This window comes from Cotesia glomerata, linkage group LG7 (genome assembly GCF_020080835.1).
Source record: "Cotesia glomerata isolate CgM1 linkage group LG7, MPM_Cglom_v2.3, whole genome shotgun sequence".
NCBI lineage: Eukaryota > Metazoa > Arthropoda > Insecta > Hymenoptera > Braconidae > Cotesia > Cotesia glomerata.
This window is the reverse complement of record NC_058164.1, coordinates 9,013,818-9,034,569: the sequence shown is the minus strand read 5'-3', so window position 1 is coordinate 9,034,569 and position 20,752 is coordinate 9,013,818. Positions and strand designations below refer to the sequence as shown.

General features: G+C 29.2%; 5 protein-coding genes across 7 annotated transcripts; 2 read left to right on the top strand and 3 right to left on the bottom strand.

Annotated features, from left to right (window-relative positions):
* Positions 1-1,320: 1,320 nt before the first annotated feature.
* Positions 1,321-3,153, bottom strand: LOC123268616 (NADH dehydrogenase [ubiquinone] 1 beta subcomplex subunit 10). The gene is made up of 4 exons (XM_044733845.1): positions 2,953-3,153; positions 2,653-2,788; positions 1,609-1,748; positions 1,321-1,528 (listed from the first exon to the last, which is right to left on the bottom strand). Exons 1-4 carry the CDS (start codon positions 3,035-3,037, stop codon positions 1,407-1,409), a joined length of 483 nt encoding a protein of 160 aa, XP_044589780.1. The 5' UTR covers positions 3,038-3,153; the 3' UTR covers positions 1,321-1,406.
* Positions 3,154-4,327: 1,174 nt separating this feature from the next.
* Positions 4,328-12,261, bottom strand: LOC123268242 (meiosis regulator and mRNA stability factor 1). Of its 2 annotated transcripts, none has more exons than XM_044733168.1 (8): positions 12,040-12,261; positions 11,400-11,909; positions 11,026-11,322; positions 10,743-10,909; positions 10,130-10,218; positions 9,816-10,008; positions 8,420-9,557; positions 4,328-8,171 (listed from the first exon to the last, which is right to left on the bottom strand). In XM_044733168.1, the coding sequence occupies exons 2-8, from the start codon at positions 11,874-11,876 to the stop codon at positions 5,577-5,579; spliced, it is 4,956 nt and encodes a 1,651-aa protein (XP_044589103.1). In that variant the 5' UTR covers positions 11,877-11,909; positions 12,040-12,261; the 3' UTR covers positions 4,328-5,576. The 2 variants fall into 2 exon arrangements, with proteins under 2 accessions (XP_044589103.1, XP_044589104.1); XM_044733169.1 differs by having other exon boundaries at positions 9,816-9,972; positions 12,040-12,260.
* Positions 12,262-12,467: 206 nt separating this feature from the next.
* On the top strand, positions 12,468-13,168 carry LOC123268245. 2 transcript variants are annotated; one of them, XM_044733172.1, is made up of 3 exons: positions 12,468-12,699; positions 12,764-12,956; positions 13,027-13,168. In XM_044733172.1, exons 1-3 carry the CDS (start codon positions 12,638-12,640, stop codon positions 13,141-13,143), a joined length of 372 nt encoding a protein of 123 aa, XP_044589107.1. In that variant the 5' UTR covers positions 12,468-12,637; the 3' UTR covers positions 13,144-13,168. The 2 variants fall into 2 exon arrangements, with proteins under 2 accessions (XP_044589107.1, XP_044589106.1); XM_044733171.1 differs by having other exon boundaries at positions 12,471-12,699; positions 12,764-13,168.
* LOC123268243 (phosphatidylinositol N-acetylglucosaminyltransferase subunit Q) lies at positions 13,166-15,131 on the bottom strand. Its single transcript, XM_044733170.1, has 5 exons — positions 14,260-15,131; positions 13,913-14,193; positions 13,657-13,849; positions 13,456-13,570; positions 13,166-13,381 (listed from the first exon to the last, which is right to left on the bottom strand). The coding sequence occupies exons 1-5, from the start codon at positions 15,031-15,033 to the stop codon at positions 13,191-13,193; spliced, it is 1,554 nt and encodes a 517-aa protein (XP_044589105.1). The 5' UTR covers positions 15,034-15,131; the 3' UTR covers positions 13,166-13,190.
* Positions 15,132-15,651: 520 nt separating this feature from the next.
* Positions 15,652-19,992, top strand: LOC123268842 (thioredoxin domain-containing protein 11). The gene is made up of 7 exons (XM_044734242.1): positions 15,652-16,292; positions 16,376-16,817; positions 16,880-17,086; positions 17,588-17,785; positions 17,853-18,274; positions 18,370-18,676; positions 18,777-19,992. Exons 1-7 carry the CDS (start codon positions 16,051-16,053, stop codon positions 19,746-19,748), a joined length of 2,790 nt encoding a protein of 929 aa, XP_044590177.1. The 5' UTR covers positions 15,652-16,050; the 3' UTR covers positions 19,749-19,992.
* Positions 19,993-20,752: the final 760 nt, after the last annotated feature.

Here is a 20,752-nt window from a genome sequence, read left to right as displayed (position 1 = left end):
TTTTTTTATTGAAAAAAAAGGGCAATTTTTTAAAAATATTTTTTTTGTTCTAATTTAATAAATGAAAAAAAAATCAAAAAATTAAAAACGTCGGCTAACTTAGTATTATACTTAAGTCAATTTATTTTGATCACGGATGTTTATTTCTTAGTAATCCAATCTTCCTACTATCCATTCATTCATCCTGTTACACCTAGGTACTCATTAAATACAGAATACATTAGCAATGTCAATATACCTTAAAGCAATGGTTCTCAGAGCACCTGACATTTAATTGGGAAGATCCGGGTTCAATTTTCAGCTTGTTACTGTGTCTCCATAGTTTTTACGAAACAACCTTGGCTTGTATCAAGTATAATAATTATTTATTTTCAATACTCAATAGTCCAGAAAATATGACAAAGATCCTAATGTAATGTATGTAATAAATTTGACACATGTGAGGTCAACAACTTATATTATCACTTATTGAATTGTTCTTCTTTTTAAGGGGGATGGCCACTGTGACGATCGAAAAAATAGGTGATTTTCGGGAATTTTTTCGACTGGGATAATAAAGGAATTTGGGGATCGGGTTTTTTTTTTTGTTTTATAAAGTATACATTAAAGATTATTCTCCTAAATTTTTATCAAAAAATATCATGTTGTTACAAAGTTATTAGCATTTTTGTGGAGCACCAAAAAAATTTCCCCCTTCATGATGCGATCTCTAACTCAAAAACGGATTATCTAAAACAAAAAAACGAAAAAGCGTTGTAATCTGCATGCATGTAGTTATTGTTGCACGTAGGGGATTTTGAAAATTTGGATTGAAAAAAAAATGGCGACATATTAATTAAAAATTTTTTCGTTTTTTTTCCTCATTTTTTTGGATTCAAACAGCTCTAAAAAATCTTAAAAATCAAAATTTCTAAAATCCCCTACGCGCAACTATAGCTACTGAATAGACGAATACGAGGAAAAAAAAAAGTTGCAAGTCGGTTCATATTTATGCAAATTACAGTTCTCATCAATTCTAAAAAAGTAGTTTCGAGAAAAACGCGTTTTCGGCGGAGTGCCGCGCGTGTAAAGTCATTTGACGCGCTGTCACAAAAATGACTATAACTCGGAAAATATTCGGAATTTTGATGCCAAACTCTAAATACATATTTTTGAATCTAAAAACTTGGATTTAATAAAGTAAAAAAAAACTTTTTTTTTTTTTAAATTTCACAGTGGCCATCCCTCTTAAGATGAATAATTTTTTAAAGATGAAACTATTAATTATTTATTGTGATACAAGCACATAAGTTTATTTAAAAAAATTACATCATTATTGGAAGTGTACCCCAAGATTTTTATTAATGTATTAATTATCTACAGATCGAATTTTACAATATTGTTTATATATTTCTACACAAGATGGTTCAAAATTCGGCCTTTTGTTTCATTCCGGAACCAACGGGTCCATGCCTTCTTTCCCAAACCATACGATGTTTTTGTTTCATAAAAGCATCTTTAACATCTGGCAGTGGCCCAAGATCAGAGTCTGTATAATTCAATTATTAGTAACTTCAATAAATGACTCTTAATGAACTGATAATTAAATTAATACGGAAAAAATATTACGTTTTGCACACCAATCTGCAGTTGCTTGTTCCACAGCTTCAAGGACACCAGCACATAATTTTTCACCATCTTCTTGATTGTAAAGAAGACAGTCTTCGTATCTATTTCTTAAAATTGCGACGATTTCACTGTCAACCATTCTAAAAAATAAAAATAATAGTTTTATTTTTGTAATAGAAGAAATTTGATGATAAAAAGAGTCAAATGAAAACAAGAGGAAACTTTCTGGTTCTTATTCGATTTAACAATTATTTTTATTGATGAAAATTAAACTAATAATAATAATAATTGAGAACTCCAAAAAAAATAAAAATTATTGTCAGTAAATTAAAGGAACTTAAAACCACATAAATTCATTAATGTACCCTCTTTTTTCTTAAAAAAAGTATATATTAAGTTAAAAGTTTATAATTTATAATATTGTTAATTTGTTATATATTGCCGATTGGCGTTTGAACTTTAAATAAATAAATAAATAAAACTTATCAACTACTTTAAAGTAAAGAACTACACAAAATAAAAATATTTATGATACTGAAATTGAAATTAAACTAAAATTAGCTGACAGCGAAAAATTTTTATTTTTTTTTATTAATTGAATTAGAAATAAAAAAATATTTTTAGAAAATTGCACGTATAGTTTTTCAAATTTTTTACATGTGGAATTTTTTCTTTTAATTTTTTTGTTATAATTTTATTAATAAAAGAAATTCTGAAAATTGTCAGATGTCTGCTAATTTTATTTTCATAAATTGAGAGATTTCTAATAATTTTTATAATATTTAAGTATAACAAATAAATTGTAGCAAGAAAAATTTATTTAAAAAATTCCATCTTTGGAAGCTCTAAAAAATTATGAATGAGCTTTTTTAAAAATGATTTTCTATACTTACTTAGTTTATTTTTAAAGAAAAATAAAAAAATTCTCAAGTATTTGCTAACTTTAGTGTCATAAATATTTAAGGAAAAATATAAAATAAAAGCCGGAGAAATCAATTTAATAAGTAGTTAGTTAATAGTTTGAGGATTAAATTAATTTATTACCTGTCTTTTTGGTATTGTACATTAGCTTCATATTGACAGACGAAATCATCAGTATAACATTCATCAATGGTAGGTACTCGTCTATATACTTGATGATACCAGGGATACACTTTTCTATTAGGCTCAACAATTGTTTCTAAAAAAAATTAACGTTATTTAGTTTTTTAGAATAATAACTCACACAATATGATAAAAAAATTTATCATCTCAAGTAAGTCAATAAATAAAAAAAGAGAAAAAAAATTTTATTTTGGCACCAGTATAACTTAACCTAGTGAATGTAAATGATTAGATAATCACCTCGGAACCAGACGACAGGTGTTTCGAGAATATTTGAAACAGCATCAGCGAATCTGAATAAAAACGCCTCCTTTTTTTCGCCCATTATTAATTAATAAATTAATTCAAACTCAATTTAACAATGTTAATTTGTTTAATAAAACACTACGGATATTTTTGTATATCCGAGGAGCTGATCGCAACGCTCTCTATGAATAATATCAGAAATTTTAATAATAATAATCGAGACGTTCTCGAAAAATACTTTTTTCAAATTTTTAAATTGTATTATCTCCCGACTACAAAATTTTTGATATGTTTAAAGATTTTATGAAAATTAATTTAGATGACATTAAAGTTAGCAGTCACTTGACCATTTTGTAATTTTATTTAACAAGCAAATTTTTTCTAAAAATTTATTTAAAAAAAATTGCATTTTTAATTTTTTTAAATTTCTACATGTCAATTTTTTTTGCACTAATTTATTACTTAAAAAAATTATGAAGTATCTGCTACTTTAATTTTCATTTAATTTAGCACATATTTAATAATTTAACGAATTTCATAATAAATGAATTATGGGAAAAAAAAATTGACATGTAGAAATGAAAAATGCAATTTTTAAAAAATAATTTTTGAGAACAAATTTTTTTGTTAAATAAAATTAAAAATCATCCAGTGACTGCTAAATCGAATGTTATAAAGTTTTTTGTCCAAAAAAATATTAAATAAATAAAAATTGAGATTATTTTGAATGAAGTAAAAATTTTTCTTCAACTGAGAAAATATTTTTAGTTCAAATGAAAATTTTTTTTTATAAATTTGCTAAATATTTCAATTATGTGTCATTAAATTCAATAACTAATTTTAACAATTGCTAATTTAATCTGAAATCCAAATAATTACCTTGTAATTTCAGTTTCTGTTTCGAGATAAGTAAACGTTAATTAAAACATAATCTATTGTCAATGTGTTTTTAATATCTAAATTTTTTTTTGAACTAAGTTTGATTTAAGCAAGTAAATAAATAATCTATAAATCACAAAATAAATTGTTGACTTTACATGTATCAAATTTTATTACACCACAGTAGTTTACAAATTATTTATTTTTTTTGTTACAATAAAAATTTTTTCAATGTAAGGATAATTTATTCTCTCCAAAATTGTTTCATTCTATAAACAATTATTAAATTTTTTTGTTTATAATTATTTTATTATAAATAAGAGATCTTTTCGGCTTACGTATAATAATCGATAAATTAAGCTAAATAATAAAAACTCAATAGATGATTTAATTACCGAATTGTAGTTAAAATTACACTAAAATGATTCATAATGCAAATAATAATTGTATAATAATGACTAACAATATTAAAGAAGTCAAGATACCTAGATTATTCGAAATGCCAAAAATAATTTATTCGGTTTATCGTTGACTTATATCAATTAGCAGTGTAACGAAGAGGTGATAACAAATCGACGATCATGGCATTTGTATAATCATTTAAACCTGAGTTCTTTTACAATGAATACACATTTATGTTATCAATATTTTTTATGTTTTTCGTAATTTGATTATTTTGCACCGCAAATGCTCGATTTTATATACATCGATTAATAATTAATAAAATATTATTCAAAGAATATTCATTTTTTTTTTATCGATAAAATTCAAAAACTTTGGATACACTTACTGTATTTGATCCTACAATTACTTTAGATCAATAGATTTATTTTTCATTTTAATTTATATTTATAAATAATTATGAAAAATAGGAGGAAATTATTCATAATTAATTAATTAATTAGATTTACAACTTACATACACAGTCAGTACTCATACACTCACTATCAATAAAAATTAGTATTTAAAAATCTTGGATCGTTAATCATTGTAATTATGATTAAAGATTTAAACTGTAAAATTTTACATTCGTGTGTTTTTTTTCTTATAATACTTGAGAGATAAACATTAAAAAATGTTTCTCTGTTAATTAAGAAACATGACATGTGCATTTATAATACATAAATTATGGAAAACATTTTACTTATAATCAACAGATATAATAAATGACCGGTATCAATGATTTTTCTAAATGAAATACTAATATTTATATTCCAAAAAACATAAGGATCATCTCTCAAATATTTATGATAAAACCAACGGTATTACTATTAAAAAAATATTAGATAATTACCGGAAAAATATTAAAAAAATATCAATAATAAATAATAATAGTAAAATAATAAATAATGAATAGAAGTTATGTTAGTTTTATCACAAAGTTATTTAAATAATTCAACAATGAAAAATTAATCATCTATGAATTCTACTATCGATTTAAGTAATTACAATTATACAAATAATATCTACAATATTATATTATTTTATTTAATTGTTACTTTTATCACAGCCTCGAAAAATGCTCTGCGATACCAATGAGAGATGTGTATTTTCATTATTTATAAAAAACCTAAAATAGTATTATGATTAACTTGCAAAATACTTATTTTGATATTAATATTTTCGTTAAAATAACACGATCCATATAATAATTATTTAATTAATTATTCTGATTAATTGATTACTATTTTAATCAGTTTAACTAATAAAAATGAATGCTTCAATAAAGCATCTTTATTTCATGAATCGATGGGTTGATCAAATTGAGCTGCAAGTTTACTAGTTCGTTTACCTGTTGCCTTTTTTTTTGGTGTACTGTCGAGAATGTGCGAAATTTCGCTCTCCATTGTGTTATGCGACGGTTCGCTCTCAGAAGTTGTGTTATTAGAACGATTTGGGCTCAATATCTCAAGTGAATTGCCAAGGTTACGTGATTCTATTTTATCTTCACTTTTCCTGGAAGATTCTGAAAATAGATTGTGCTTCGGAACCAGCGATAGCGAAGGAAGTGGCAGTTCAGATGGATGAGGAGCCGTTATCATGTGGTTAGGGTAAAATGAATTCAGAGGATCGGCTGCAGCAGATAAAAGATTTTTCGCGGGAGACAGCAGATTTGTAGGGTCGTCTTCTTCATCGTGAACCCATTCAGGTAACGTTAACGGAGGTAAGTTGACATTCGTTGAATAAGTATTCGGAATATAACGAGGTGGTGATGACCACACTCCAGACTCACCGTTACTGTCATCATGATTGATAGAATCTGACAGCCCAGTCTTATTACCCATTGGTATGTTGTCCATAAACGTCGACGATGTGCGTGAGACAATATTTTTAAGAAACGTTTCACCGTTTTCATCAATAATTGGCCACTGATCAGAGTGTTTTGATCCTGAAGTTGCTGCTTGACTCCATTTATTATCCTCATTTAGGCTGCTCCAAGTTTTTTGGAGACTATTTTCAGCCCATGCGCTCAGTCTTGATGACACAGACCCGTAGTTTGGTTGAGATGATTGAGTTCGTGTAGCAGGTTCACTATTAGGTTCTTGATCACTGTTCGGAGATGTTAATTGTGGTGGTATCGGAATTCCTACTGTTTCTAATTGTTTGTTTAAAAATACTATTTTCTTTTTAGTACGAGTTTCTTTGATCGTAACGGTGCATGGTAGCGCTTGAAGAAGAGCATTTAATGACGAAAATCCATAGTGTGTTGCTTTGAATTCATTGCCAGTGACATTTGAGTAAGCACTTTCAATCAGTTCGAGATTTAATTTACCACGATGTTTCATTAAAACACGATACAGATTGCAGGCAAAACATTGGAGAGCTGTTAGCCCGATAAATTCTTCATTATTAACAGTTATAAATTCAACTATATCTTTTAAATCATTTTTAATTTCGCTAAGATCACAAGGTACTCCGAAATACTTTTCGTAGATACGACGGAATTCATGGACAGGTAAACGCTGTTGACATTGATCCATTAAAATTCTACGGCACTTCAATCCCAAAAATTGCGAGTGAGATTTATCTGCCCGAATAACTGTTGGTCCATCTGGTGATTGTATAATTTGTACCAAGTTGCTGAGTTTACCTAACAGTTTTTCTAAAGAATGACAATCGTACAATTCTGGATTAAGTAGGTAGCCGAATTGACGTGAGTAAGCTTGTCCAACTTTGGACAACAATAATCCGTTTGGATATTTAGATATTAGTTTATTAATTTGTTCTCCCAGAACACGTAAACGTTCTGGCTCAGTTAAAGTGATAAGTTTTTCGCCATCAGGAACATCCTTAATCTGAATAACGTGGGGAATAGCTTCAAACAACTCGATCAATTTAGTGAATCCATAATCTGAGACACGACATTGATGACCAAAGTGATGATGATAAGATGGGACGAATTTATTAAACTGCATCGTGCAATGTGGACTGTGTCCAAGCAATTCAATAGCATCCAAACTAAACTGTTTTGTTCGTTCTTTTTCTTCGGCTGTTTGTTCTCTTTTAGGCATCGCAATCACTTTGTCACCGTCAACTTCACTCACGGCGACTGTATATTCAGAAACTTCGTTTAGTATGTCACCTATTTCACAAACTCCATAATCAACTGGATCCCATTGTTTGGCCATCACACGGCTATATACAGCTGGAAAATCCGTGAGTGTTACTTGTTTGCTTGCTTGAGCTTTTAAAACACGTAGAAGATCAGCAGTAAAGCGACGTACTTGGGCGCGATGTGACAGAGTTACTGCCCTTTTATTTCCTTCGCCCATCACCTGAATAGTACCAGGTAAAGCTTCCAGCAGATCAATTAGTTTTGTAAAGCCATAATCTGCAACTCTACACTGTCGTCCAAAATGATGATGATAAGCTGGAATGAATTTGTTGAAAATAATCTGGCAGTGTGGCGCAGTTTTCAATAGATCAACCAACTCTCGACTGAACAACATTAGCGGATTATATAGAGCCGGGCTAGCACATCTTATTTCTTCATGATAATCAACATTTTTATCTTTAGCCCAAATTATATATTTAATGTTATTGTTTACTTGTTTAATCTCCACGAAATTTAGGCAAGAGATTAAATGCTCGAGTGATACTCCATTCTCAGTAGTTTTTAGAGTTTCATTAAACTCGGCTTCGTAGCAAAAAGTTAAAGTCAGCAATGGCAGATTTCCGTTGTGCGTAATTAGAAGTTTCTCAATATGTAATCCTAATAATTTCAACGACATCATTACGTTCGGTAAAGACTCAATCTCTTGCTCAGCCCATCCTTTGTCAGAACCTGGTTTTTGGTAGTGTATATGGCAGTACGGTAATTCCATAGCAGCATTCTTAAAAAAACAAAAAAATAAACGAAAATAAATCAAATTTATCAATCAAAGAAACTAATTAAAAGATAATAACTTTAATAATTAATCAGTCTAATCGCTTGGTATATGATCATCATTAAAGATCAAAAGGAATTAAATAATTAACTCAACTTTAGATACTTTAATTTATACTCGGCATAACATGTCATCATTGTCATTTTATAAGTATGCTTAGGTAAATTAAATTAAAAAAAAAAAAACATTATTACCTGAGATATATTTTCGATGCAAGGTGATGGTGAATTTCGGAATTCTGGATTTAGAGCCACCATGCGTCCGCTTTTATCATCAATTACATTACAGACGTCCTTCATTTTATAAAGTTCGGACACAGAAAGCGGCATTAAAAATCGATTTTCATACATTTCACGAAATTTGAATAGTGGTAATTGGTACCCCGGTACTTCTAGAAGCAACATTATTATTTGAGAACGTACTATTTGTGGATTAGTACCACTAGTATGTCCATATGACATTAATATTCTCTTAAATCCAATTTTACGGCGATGAAGTTGTGATATTGCATACTGTACATCTGACAACGATCCAAGTTTAACATTTATCGCATAATTACCGTCCGACTGCATGAAAACACCAATATGTTCAACGCGCACGTGTTCAGAAAACATCGAGTGTAATATACGACACATTGTTTTGGCTTCGATATTTTGATCTAAATTAGTAACTTGAATATCTATCGGGCTACTATTACTAGTACTATTGCTGCAATTACTACTGGAAGTATTACTGGGATGGTTAATCGGATTAAAGAACTTATCATTATCTTTCGTTGGATCGTTGTGTGGATAAGGTGATACAATTGTTTGTCTATTAGACACGTGCGCAGATAGATTTTTATACGGAGAAGGCGTTCGTGCGGAGCGACGTGTCTTTGGATAGTTTTGACCATTATTACTATGATATCCACTTTCTAAATTCCTCGGATGATTTGGTAATGGACTGATACGCTTCGGATTATTGCTATGTAGATAATTTTGTTTATACGCCGATGGTCCGGCTGATTGAAAAGAATTTGGACGCGTTAAACTATTTGAATCTTGAGTAGAGTTCATGGAACTATGAGAACGATTACGACGTGATGTATCTGATTCGTGGCTAGTAGAGTCTACTCCGATATTATCTTGATGCAGTACTGAAGTTCCAGGTCTGCCGTAGTCTTTTTGTTGCCGTTTCATTGATACAAAATCTTCCCAACGGCCTAACTGGTGTTGGTTTGGATTATTCCAAATTAGAGGTGACGGCCCACGATTCATGTCCGCGTACTGTCGATTGTACGCATCTCCATTTCCTGGGTGTGTACGTCCTAGTATTGGTCCCGGAAGAGTCCTTGGAAAAAAAACATTGAGAAAAATTATTCAAAAATAGCTTAAAAAAACATTTAAAGAAAATAAACAGTTAAAAATAAATTAAGGATTAGGTGTTCCATCAGATAAGATCAAACGCTGGTCATTGTTCGAATCTTCGAGGATTTATAAAATCAACTCGTGACTCAAGAACTCAGATCTCGGATTCACGTCATTTGAAACGGAAAAAATAAAAATAATTTTGATGTTTAGATAGAGAAAAATTATTCTAGTAATTTACCCGGAATTGAATGAGTGAGCGCCGTTCCAGCCGGCAAATGCCCCGACGACAGGCGACGATGAATTATATTGAGGCGTCCCTGGAAGACTACGGACACTGGGAATGTTTGCGTTTGGATGATACATTGGTAATGGTGAACTAACAGCAGCTCCGTTTGCTAAAACAGTGATCCGGTCGACCAAGTTATTTTTTTCTATAAACCAAAGCATTAAAATAAATTACAAAAAAAAATCAAACAATAGAAACAGAAGAGAGTTTTTCTTGTGTAAGCATTGGAATTTACACATATTCAATAGCTTTGCTTGTTGTCTTACCTTCAAATGTTAGGCTAGTATTATCCTTGAATGAGCTCACCTTTATCGTAGAGCCAAATACATCAGTGCCATTTATACGCTGTTGAGCTCTAATGGACAGAAAAAAATTAACAATTAATAATTATAATATTATTAAAAATTAATATTGATACAAATTTTTCAAAATTTTATAAAGTTATTATTTTTTAATAAATTTGAAGACAAGAAAATTTTTCTTTGTCTATAAATGAATTGTTTTACACTCACTATTGAATAAATTAATAAAAATAACACATAATTTAATAAAAAAATAAATATTAAAAATAAAACCGATTGTTTATAGACTTAGAGTCTTATTTTAAATAAACTAATTGGTGATTAATTTATAATTAAGATCACCACGCGATAAATACTTAAAACTAATACGTATATCTATGAACGTTGTCGTTAAACTACTGGAGAAAATTATCAGGAGCTCGTATTTATAAAAAAAATCCCCCCACTTATTTATGACTTAGAGTCATACTAAGTATTGGCCGATAAGGTATTTTTCTTGATAGCTAAATAGCGATTGCTGATAAATATACAAAAGTTGCGGTAGTTTTAGGATAATTTAAAACATAAAATAAAATACCTTTTAGCCCAGTCTTGTTGTCCAAAGCGTACTACTGCTACTCCTGAATTTACCGTAACTACACGTCCACCGCAATTGTCTGATAATCGTTGAAGTCTATTTCTTACTGCTTGGAATCCTTTATCCTTCGGAAGATTGGTTACCAAAAGGTCAAACTTTTCGTTGTCCTAAAACAAAAAAAAAAAATTATGTATACATATATATTTTATATATTATTAAAATTAAAAAAAAATACACAGTTTTTTATCAGCTAACTAAGAGAAATAAATAATAAACAATATACCTTAATATAATCATCAGGATGTCTAGAAGGTATTCGTTCTATAAGATCTTTGAAATGATAATCCTCATTGGCACACTGAATAAGTGCTTTTGATGCAGAATTCTCATTATGGATAATTATAATGTGTATTTTTTTACGATGTCGCAAATCACTCAAATCAGCTGCAAAATTAACATCACCCGATATTACAACAATTGTAGCTGCACTACCATGAGTATCAGCGAATCTCCGTATTGATTGTTTAAGTTTTTCATCAGCAGCATTTTTAAAAGTCGCCGGTACGTGCATCAAGCTTACCTATATTAATTCAAACAAATTATTAATAAAAATCAACTAATAAATGATAAATTTCAAGAGAATTAAAAAAAAATTACCTGCGCATCATTCAATTCTTGTATAACTTGTTTACTTTCTCTGTTAACATCACATACAACAATAAATTCCGCTTCACGATAGCCTCTAAAAAACTTATCTCTTATAATTTGCACTATGCTGGATGCTGATTTGCCTCTAGGCACTCGAACATTTTCAATGTCCCAAAATACTCCGATGGGGGACATATAATGTTGGAGTAATTGCGGGTTACTAGGGCTTCCGTGGTGATGGAATTGGCTGAAGTCATTTTTGCAGTGAAATGCTCCAGGTGGTGATTCGGAGTAACTAACGATCTGATTATTTTTTTCTTCTATTTTAGAGGATAAACTACTGTCTGGTAGTTGTCGAAGCTGCTTACTCTCTATTATTCTAGAAATTGTTGTTTTTACTGATTGAATAAGCTGCTCATTTCGACAATCAATATCAATTGTGTCGTCTTTTAAAACAGTCTCTTTTTCCCAATAATTCGTCGCCATGTGGTTTTTTTTTCAGCTGAACTTTTCATCCCACTACATAACCAAAAAGTAAACAAATACCTTTAATGTATATTGAAAGGTACAAAATATTTTTTATTTATCTAATAAATTAATTTAATACACAGCAGAATGACTTTATATTAGAAAAACAGCTGTGACTTACCTGTTTGTCAATTTATTAAAATAAAAAAATTTTTCGAATCCAATATATTATATTTTTCGTCAAATAGTTAAAACATAAACAATATGAGGTCATATATTTATTTGAATTTTAATTTGCATTTTTTAGACCATTGTAACATAGGAGAAAAACATGTAGATAAGTGCATGCTCAGATATTAAAATAGTAGAATGCAGCCTCCACAAGGCATCTAAAATTTTTTTTTTTCACTCTAACAAATTTGTTTGATAATGTATAATAGTGTATATTATACTGTATATTCATTCAATTTACATACTTTACTACTCCATATTGTTATTGAGAATACTAGCGCTCTCTGTAACGGGTCGATTCAAATAGTTTTGTGTACTAAAATTACAGATGAAGATAACATACAGCCGCTAACAAAGAAGAAAAATTTATTCAACATTTTTAAAATATAATATGTGTGTGTGAGCTAGAGAGATAGAAAAAAAAAAAGAATCATAACCTGACACTTGAAATAAAGATAGTTTCATATTCGAATATTATACCGCAATCTTATGCAATTTTAAACAATAAAAAATAAAAATAATAAGTGTCAATAAATATATAAATAATTATGTTAATAAATCGATTGAGTGCTCTGACCTATCAGTTAACTAGGAGGTCCTTGTTACAAAGGTAACAAAAATATTTTTAGTCTTAATGTTTATTACAAATCTTTACTTTGCTGTCTGGTTTTTAGGGTAATTTCTAGAAGTAGTACTCAGTCAACACAAATTAAAAATAAGAAGCGCGACGATGGCGATGATGATGATGATGATGATAAATCCAAGCCGATTCCATATTCAACATCACCTGCAGCGGAATGGCTGGCTCAATTTAGTCAACAAGGTGGCAGAAGAGATGAACCTTGGTATCAACCATACATTGTTCTTGTTAGTTCTTTTACATTTTTTGTTTACTTTGTCTATCTGAGAGAAGCTAATGATTATGACGAACTATTAGATAGAGAACTGGGCGATCACTTTCCTGACCTCAAAGAAGCTGATATTAGAAGGAAACTTCCCCCAGAAATTGTTAATAAAAAAATTTAATAATCTAGATTATTGTCTTATTAAATAAATTAAGTTCTCTACTATTAATGTAATTTGAAAGTTTGTTTTATTTGTTTACAATGGGTAAAGCAATTCTCCCCAGAAAACATTTCTAACAATCATTTTCCATTCGATTGGTGGATTGTGATTTACTGTATCAGGAATGCTATGGACCCAAGTATCTGACCAAGATGAACGGACAGTTGTCATCATCAGTGTTGATGATCTATCTTCGTGGATTGACTTTAATGATATTTTTACTGAACCTATTCAGTAGCATAAGCATAAAATAATTTTATTGAGTAAAATTTATTAAGGTAGAAATAAATTATAAACTTACTATGAACGCATCGCGAATTAAACAGCCAACATAGAAGTGTATAAATAGGAAGTACTTGAAAATAAAATTTTAATTTTGTCAGAAATCCACCGAAACCAATGATAATTATACGTAACTAAAAAAAATATTTAATTTAATAATTTTTTTTCTTATTTGTAATTAACTATAGCTTAATTTTTTTGATTAAATAAAAATAATTACTGTTGTAAATACGGTGTAGTAAACCCAAGTAGTTGGCATGAGAAATAGTAAAATAGTAAAGAGAAGTGTACCAACAAAAAGTTGATCAGCTTGGTACTGACATGAATCGACTCTTTCTCTCAGTGGATTTTTTTTCTTGCCAAGAAAAAGTCGAAATAATGCTGTTAAGCCTCGAATTTGTATATTAAAGAGTCTAAAATTAAAATAAATTAATTATTCATTTTTATAAAAATATTTTTTGTCACCAAAAGATTACCTCGCAGCGTAAACGTAGATGCAGTAAGCATGAAAACTAACGAGAGCTAAAATATCAGCGGCGATGGCTATTTGAAAAGTAATACCAAGTCTTCCAAATAACATAAGAACTTCAAAGAAAAAATCCATTACTGGTTTTATGGAAACTAAAAATGTCCACCAAAACTGAATGTGATAAAGGAAAAATTTTCCGAGCATTTTGTTGAATGAGTAATTTAATTTGAGACCGGCTGGAGCTCCCATTAACCAGTGAACTAAGTTTTTCAGAGTATCAACGACTTTCTAGACAAAAAAATAATTTTAGTAAATAATTATTAAACTATATATATTTATTAAGTTGATAATTACCTCAGCATTATTGAGTAAAACATGCGAAGGTCTGTCATCGATATTTTGTAATATAAATCTAATTAAAAATACCCCTAAAAAAATATCTAATGTTATTGCGACAATAGGATTTAATGTCTTCAAAGAAAATTTTTTGTCTTGAATGATTGTCATTAAAATCCATTTTGTATTCTCCAGCCATCCATTAAGATGTAATCCAAGCGTTGAGTATTTCAAAATTGGCAACAATTTGTTTGTTATTTTGGACAAAAACAGCACTGGATACAAAAACATCCAACTTAAGTAAATGAGTAATGTCTCCTTACAGTTCACCAAATAATTTACTTTCTTGACTTTATCCTCTCTTATTTTTTTTTCTAAAATGTCTTTCAAGTCCAAAAAATGATTGCCAGGTAAATTCTGTGTCCTGAATAATTCAGATTTTATCAAAGCTTTTTGATCATAATTTATTATTACTGTATGATAGCTGAACTTTTCAACTGTCTTAGTATCTACTATCACATTTTTAACACTATAGTACAAAGCGTCATTCGTACTACCCGGTTTTAGAGTAATTTCTATCCAGTCGTTTATTCGCAGTCGACGTGAAGTATTTTCTTCAGCAGAATAATATCCGATTAATTCGGAGTTTGATTCTTGTGAATCATTCGTGCAGATACTTATTACATAAAATTTTTTACTGTCGCTGTCATGGTCATAGAGTACTTTTCCACTAATGTAACCACTTTTTTCATATGAAAAATTATTTGGGATGAATACTAACAACGATTTCATTTTGCCAAAAATAATTATTTTACATTTTTTTTTTATATTAATTAATCCAATTGTGACAGCTTATTTAATCACATATAAATTATTTAAAACTTCTTGGTATTTATTTTTAAAATTCGTTCTTTATTGATATTTTATCGGTTTTTTTTTTTTTTTTAAATTGTTTTTATTACAATTTACATTTTTCATCACAATAATTTAAGTGACAATTGATGTTATCAAGTAAAATTTCCGAAACAATAATTTCATTTTTTCTGCAAAGTGAAAAATTTTAGTCAATTATTTATAAATAAAAACAGTTACACATTTTTTTAATGATACTGAAGTTAGCTGTCAATTTAAAAAATTATGATAACAAAATTATAATAAAAAAATGCTTCTAAAAATTTTCACTTGTAATTTTTATTAATTTTCATATGTGGAATTTTTTAAATATTTTTTTTTTTATAATAATTTAATTGTCATAAAACTCTAAAAAAATTTTTAATGTCTGTCAACTTCAGTGTCATTTTTTTTTACGGTAAAAACAAAAACTAACCTATAAATAAATACTACAGAATTAAAAAAAAAAACAATTCAAACAAGTGTATGTAATTGTAATTACCATTAATTACTATTATTATTATTATTTTAACCAACAATAAATAATATTATATTGACAACAAGTTTGACCAGTATTGAAATATTTGACCAACAATTTTTGAAATGTTTACAAGCGATCAGCTGATTTTAAACAGTGAAGGAAACAGCAGCATGGAGGGCACTCGTGCATAAGTGACACGTATGTGAAAATCTACGTTTAATAGACTCAGTATGCTAGTTCATTAATCTAATTGGTAATCCGTCATTTACAATGCTTCTTTTTTATCTGAATACTTATGTAAAATCGATAAAATAATAAAAATAAGGATTTATAAAATATATTGGATATAGAAACGATGCGTCAAATAGAAAAAAAAAGTAGCTATATGTAAGTACAAGTAGGTAAGTGTCCAGATCTCGGTTTAATGCTAACGGATAATGATTGCTGAGACGAAAAGTGAAGAGTCGACGAAAAATGTTGATGAAACGATTCCGGTCACACAAGAAGACACGAGAACTAATAATTCAGGAAGTTACGACGTGGCAAATGATATGCCGCAGAAGGTTACTAGTCCGTTGATAGAAGAGAAAATCGCCAGTAAAATGTTTTCATGCTCACGTGAAACTGTATGTTTGTTTCTTGTTTTAATGGGTCTCACTTTTGCTGCACTCCATAATGCGTAAGTTTATTATTATTATTTGTTCTCTATTTATATTTTTCATGTCAGAATTTTAAATACTTACTAACCAATTTGAATTATAGACCACCGAAAATTTCAAAATCACCACCTGCTAGACCATTCTTCAATGAAAGTTCTATAGTGATTGATTTCTATAAGGGGCAATTGAATGCTATGATTGAAAAAGCCTCTGACTCGGATGTCTGTTTTATTATGTATTATGCACCATGGGATGCTGAATCTCAGACTGTAAGACAAGAGTTTGAACGTGTTGCACACTATTATCATTCACAAGTGTTTTTCGCTGCCATTAATTGCTGGCATCCTGGGTCAGAGTGTAGACAGCAGTATAATAAAATACAAAGTTATCCAGTGTTATTTCTTTATCCTCTTCGAGGGTCTGGAATCCAATACCGAGGGATCAATGAAGCTCCGTATATCATGCGGTTTCTTGATGCTTTTTTAAATCCTATTCATAGGATATCGCGACAAGAAGAGCTGATGGATCTTCTTCTCAGCCACGAGGTACTTTTTAATTTAAAATACAACCAAATTATTATTACTGATAAATTTTATCCATTTCTTAGTCAGTTATGGTTGGATTCTTCGAATTCAAAGGACTTACTGTGAGTCCTGGTTACAAAGAGTTTTATAAAACGGCCATTCGTGCTTTGGAAAAAGATCCTAACAGAGATACAGCGTTTGCTGTGGTTACAGATCCTCAGACAGCTTTTAAAAACTTTTATATTGAATATACACCTGCAATAGTTTTGTATTTATGGAATGAATCACTTGTAAGTTCTAATAATTATTTTTTTACTTTAATTAATACTAGTCGTGAAAACTGCAATGCGACTGATAAATATACCAATTATTTAATTTTAATCTTGATAGTAAAATGCTTATCGCGTGTGTTGAAGGCTTTTTAATAATATTTTTTTGTTCTCTTTAAGTAAATATGCACATAATACTTGCAATCAACAAACATATTTTTATAAATACATATAAATTAGAGTCATGTCTACTACATAACATCTTCCATAACATATAATTGATAATATGTAGAACAATATTTAAAAAAATAAAGTTAAATGTACTTGACACTTTCTTTTATTCAAAATAGCTTTTCAGTATACACTTTACATTTTTATCTTTTGTAGTTTTCTACGAAAGAATTTCAAAACTTAATTTTATATTTAAACATTGAACTTGAAAATACATGTTTAATAATGTAAAAAAAAAGTATTAACTCACATCTTAAGCTACTACTGTTTATTAATTTATTTAAATTATAGATTTATCCTCAAGACAAATTATGGACATTAAATAATATTCTTCGTTGGAAAGATGAATACCAACACGGTGTTTCTACTTGGCTTCAGCCACCTGGAGTTAAATCAAAAATGCTTTCACCTTATTTTAAAGATAATCCAGTGCTTGTTCTTTTTACTCCACGGAACCTATTACAATCTTCCAATTATCACAAAGACTTGGTAAATTTTTTTTCATTCAATATTTTATGTTTTTATCTTTAAAATTAACATAATTTATTGATTTCAGATAAGAGAAGTAGCGTTGGAATATAATAACTGTGACGATTCATTTCAAACCAATCGATTACTCGAGCATTTACGTAAAAAACGCAAACACGCCAAAGATAAACACCGTTTAAAAATCGATCAATGCTCTCAATTATTAGCTGAATCCAAGCTACAACCAACTATCCCGCCAATTAGTATTTCCATTCAACAGTGGATCAATGAAAGCTGTTGCGCCCAGATCTTTATGAATAAATGTTTGTTGTGTACAGACGATTCTTCTGATGGTAAAGTTTGTTATGTCGACAGTCAGCGATCTAAGATATGTGAAAGAAAAGATATATTAAAGATTATTACTAAAAAAGAGAGTACGGAAGAAGAAAATTTGTGCTGTAATAATTACGCTCGTACGACTGAAATTCCTGATGAAATGAATAAAATAAAGTAAGTAAATGATATTTCATTTTATCAAGTTATTTATTTATTTATTTATTTATTTATCGCGATAGTGAACTCTAAATCAGATATTTTATTTGTAGGGGTGAATATAAAACTTCCATGATTATTCTGGAAAATGATCCACGATCAGCGATTGCAGTACGAAGGCACGCTATTGAATATGATTGCATTAAATTCCTCGCTGGTGATAAATATCATTACGCAATATTTCCAGATGAATCAGATCAAAAGTCTGATGTTAAATTAACTGAATCAGTGTGCAATGTAAATAGGACACTTGCATTTATAGTTGTAGATAGTTTACAATACTTTCATCTTGGTGAGGGACTTGGGATTGATGTTTTAAAAATGAGAGACAAGACTGCTGCTGTTATTTTAGATACATTGGTAAGTTTAATTTTTTTAATTTTTTTATTAATTGATAGAAAGAGTATTTATGTATATAAATAAAGATTAAGATACTTAATGATGTTATTAAAATTTTCAGCACGAGAGCCAGTACCTGATGCAACATACTTTAAGTAAAAATAATCTAATTAAATTTATAAATAATTATACGACTGGATCATTACAACGAACGTTGAGAGTAGATAGTTCAAAACGTTACGCAGAAGACTTTAAAAAAAAGTCTAAGTGTAAAAATAAAGCATCAACGATCTGTGTTGAAGAATTAGACACTGATACATTTTTACCGACTGTATTAGATGAAACAAAAGACGTCGTAGTGATGTTTCACTCGCCTTATTGTGCATTTTGCAGTGCAATATATTATGTATATTTAACAGTAGCCCATTTATTATCAAATGTGGACCAAATTATTTTCGTGCGCATCGACGGCGACAATAATGATCTTCCGTGGGAATACACAATGAATCGTTTTCCGTCAATATTATTTTTTCCAGCTAAAAGAAAAGAAGACAGTACAATATTTTCATCAAATCTTCCAATAACAGTTCCTAATTTATTGTCATTTGTGTTAGCTAATTTGGAACGTGATACACATATCGAAGCTTTATTGAATATATGTCATGTTGGCGCCGGTGAGTCTCCAGAAAAATGTGTTTCAAGGATTCGTCGTTATTGCCTTGACACTATCCAAAATTATCTTCATACTTATCGTATACTTTTACGACAATACCAGAGCAACGACAACAAAAACAATAACAGCAGCAGTAGCAGCAATCAAGACATTTTATATAAAACGGAAGTGGGTAAAAAACGACGTGAAATACTTTTTAAATTAGAACACGTCAGAGATGTACATCTTTTACTGAGTAGCATCCAGGATTTAAAAAATGAAGAGGACAAATATAAAGTTCTGTTGAAAAAATTCCGTACTTATCGTAATGATTTATTGTCAATGGAAAGACGATCAAAAAAATCTAACAAACGTAAGAATGACGATGATGTTGTAAAAAAGGGAGATAGAGAGGAGAGAATAGTCAAGGACGAGTTGTGATATCATTTAAATAATGATCCCACGCCTACATTACCATAGGATTTATCGTTGTCAAGTGTATTAAAGTGTACAGAAAAAAAAAGTAAAGGTAAAAAGAGTTTTCAGTCATTAAAGATTGCTTAATTTATTTATGACAACTCTTTTAATAAACGCGGTCATCGCAAAGGTGTTTAACACTGTTGTTTGTACGTGTGTATGCATTTTAATATTTGTATTTATATTGATATATATAAATATTATCATCATTTGTAAATATTGTTATAAAGTACAAAAATAAATTGATATTTTATCAATATAATAAATGATTAGTTATCTCTTACATAAACGTCAATATAAATAGATAATATTAGTTTATTTTTAATTTTAATTGAATTAAATTATACACAATGTATTTAAATAAAATAAACAAAATCCATATAAAAAAAAATAAGGTACGATAATAAAAGCAGCGTAGGTCGAAAATTCTGGATCAGAATAATCGCGTAATCTTTGTGTATTAGTCATATTCCCCCCCATTCATCCGATTTATTTATTTATGGGCTGGATTACTTGACGTAATCAAATTCTCGGAAATATGATGCGCGATAAGAAAGTTCTTATAGGTGTATATACTTACTGTATATATACGTATATCTCTATCATATCTATCTATATTTCATTCTCTTTTCAACAGCTTCCGGTATGTAAGCGCGGGGATTTCATCATTTGAATTATTAACGTGATTCATAAACTATATTCTCATCATCGGGGAAAAATAAAACCACAGGCGTGATATTTTATCAACATTTTAGCTAACGGTACTTCGGCCATGTATACTCTACTAATTAACAAATTCATTGCGGAGGATTTAACAATAGTGATAACAATAATAATATTAATTAGTTATAGATAAAAATAATAAAATTAAGTTATTAAAGTAAAAATAACTACAATTATTTTATAATGATACGGAAAAATACTATAAATAAAATAATCAAAAATTTGAAGATAAAAATAATAAAAAA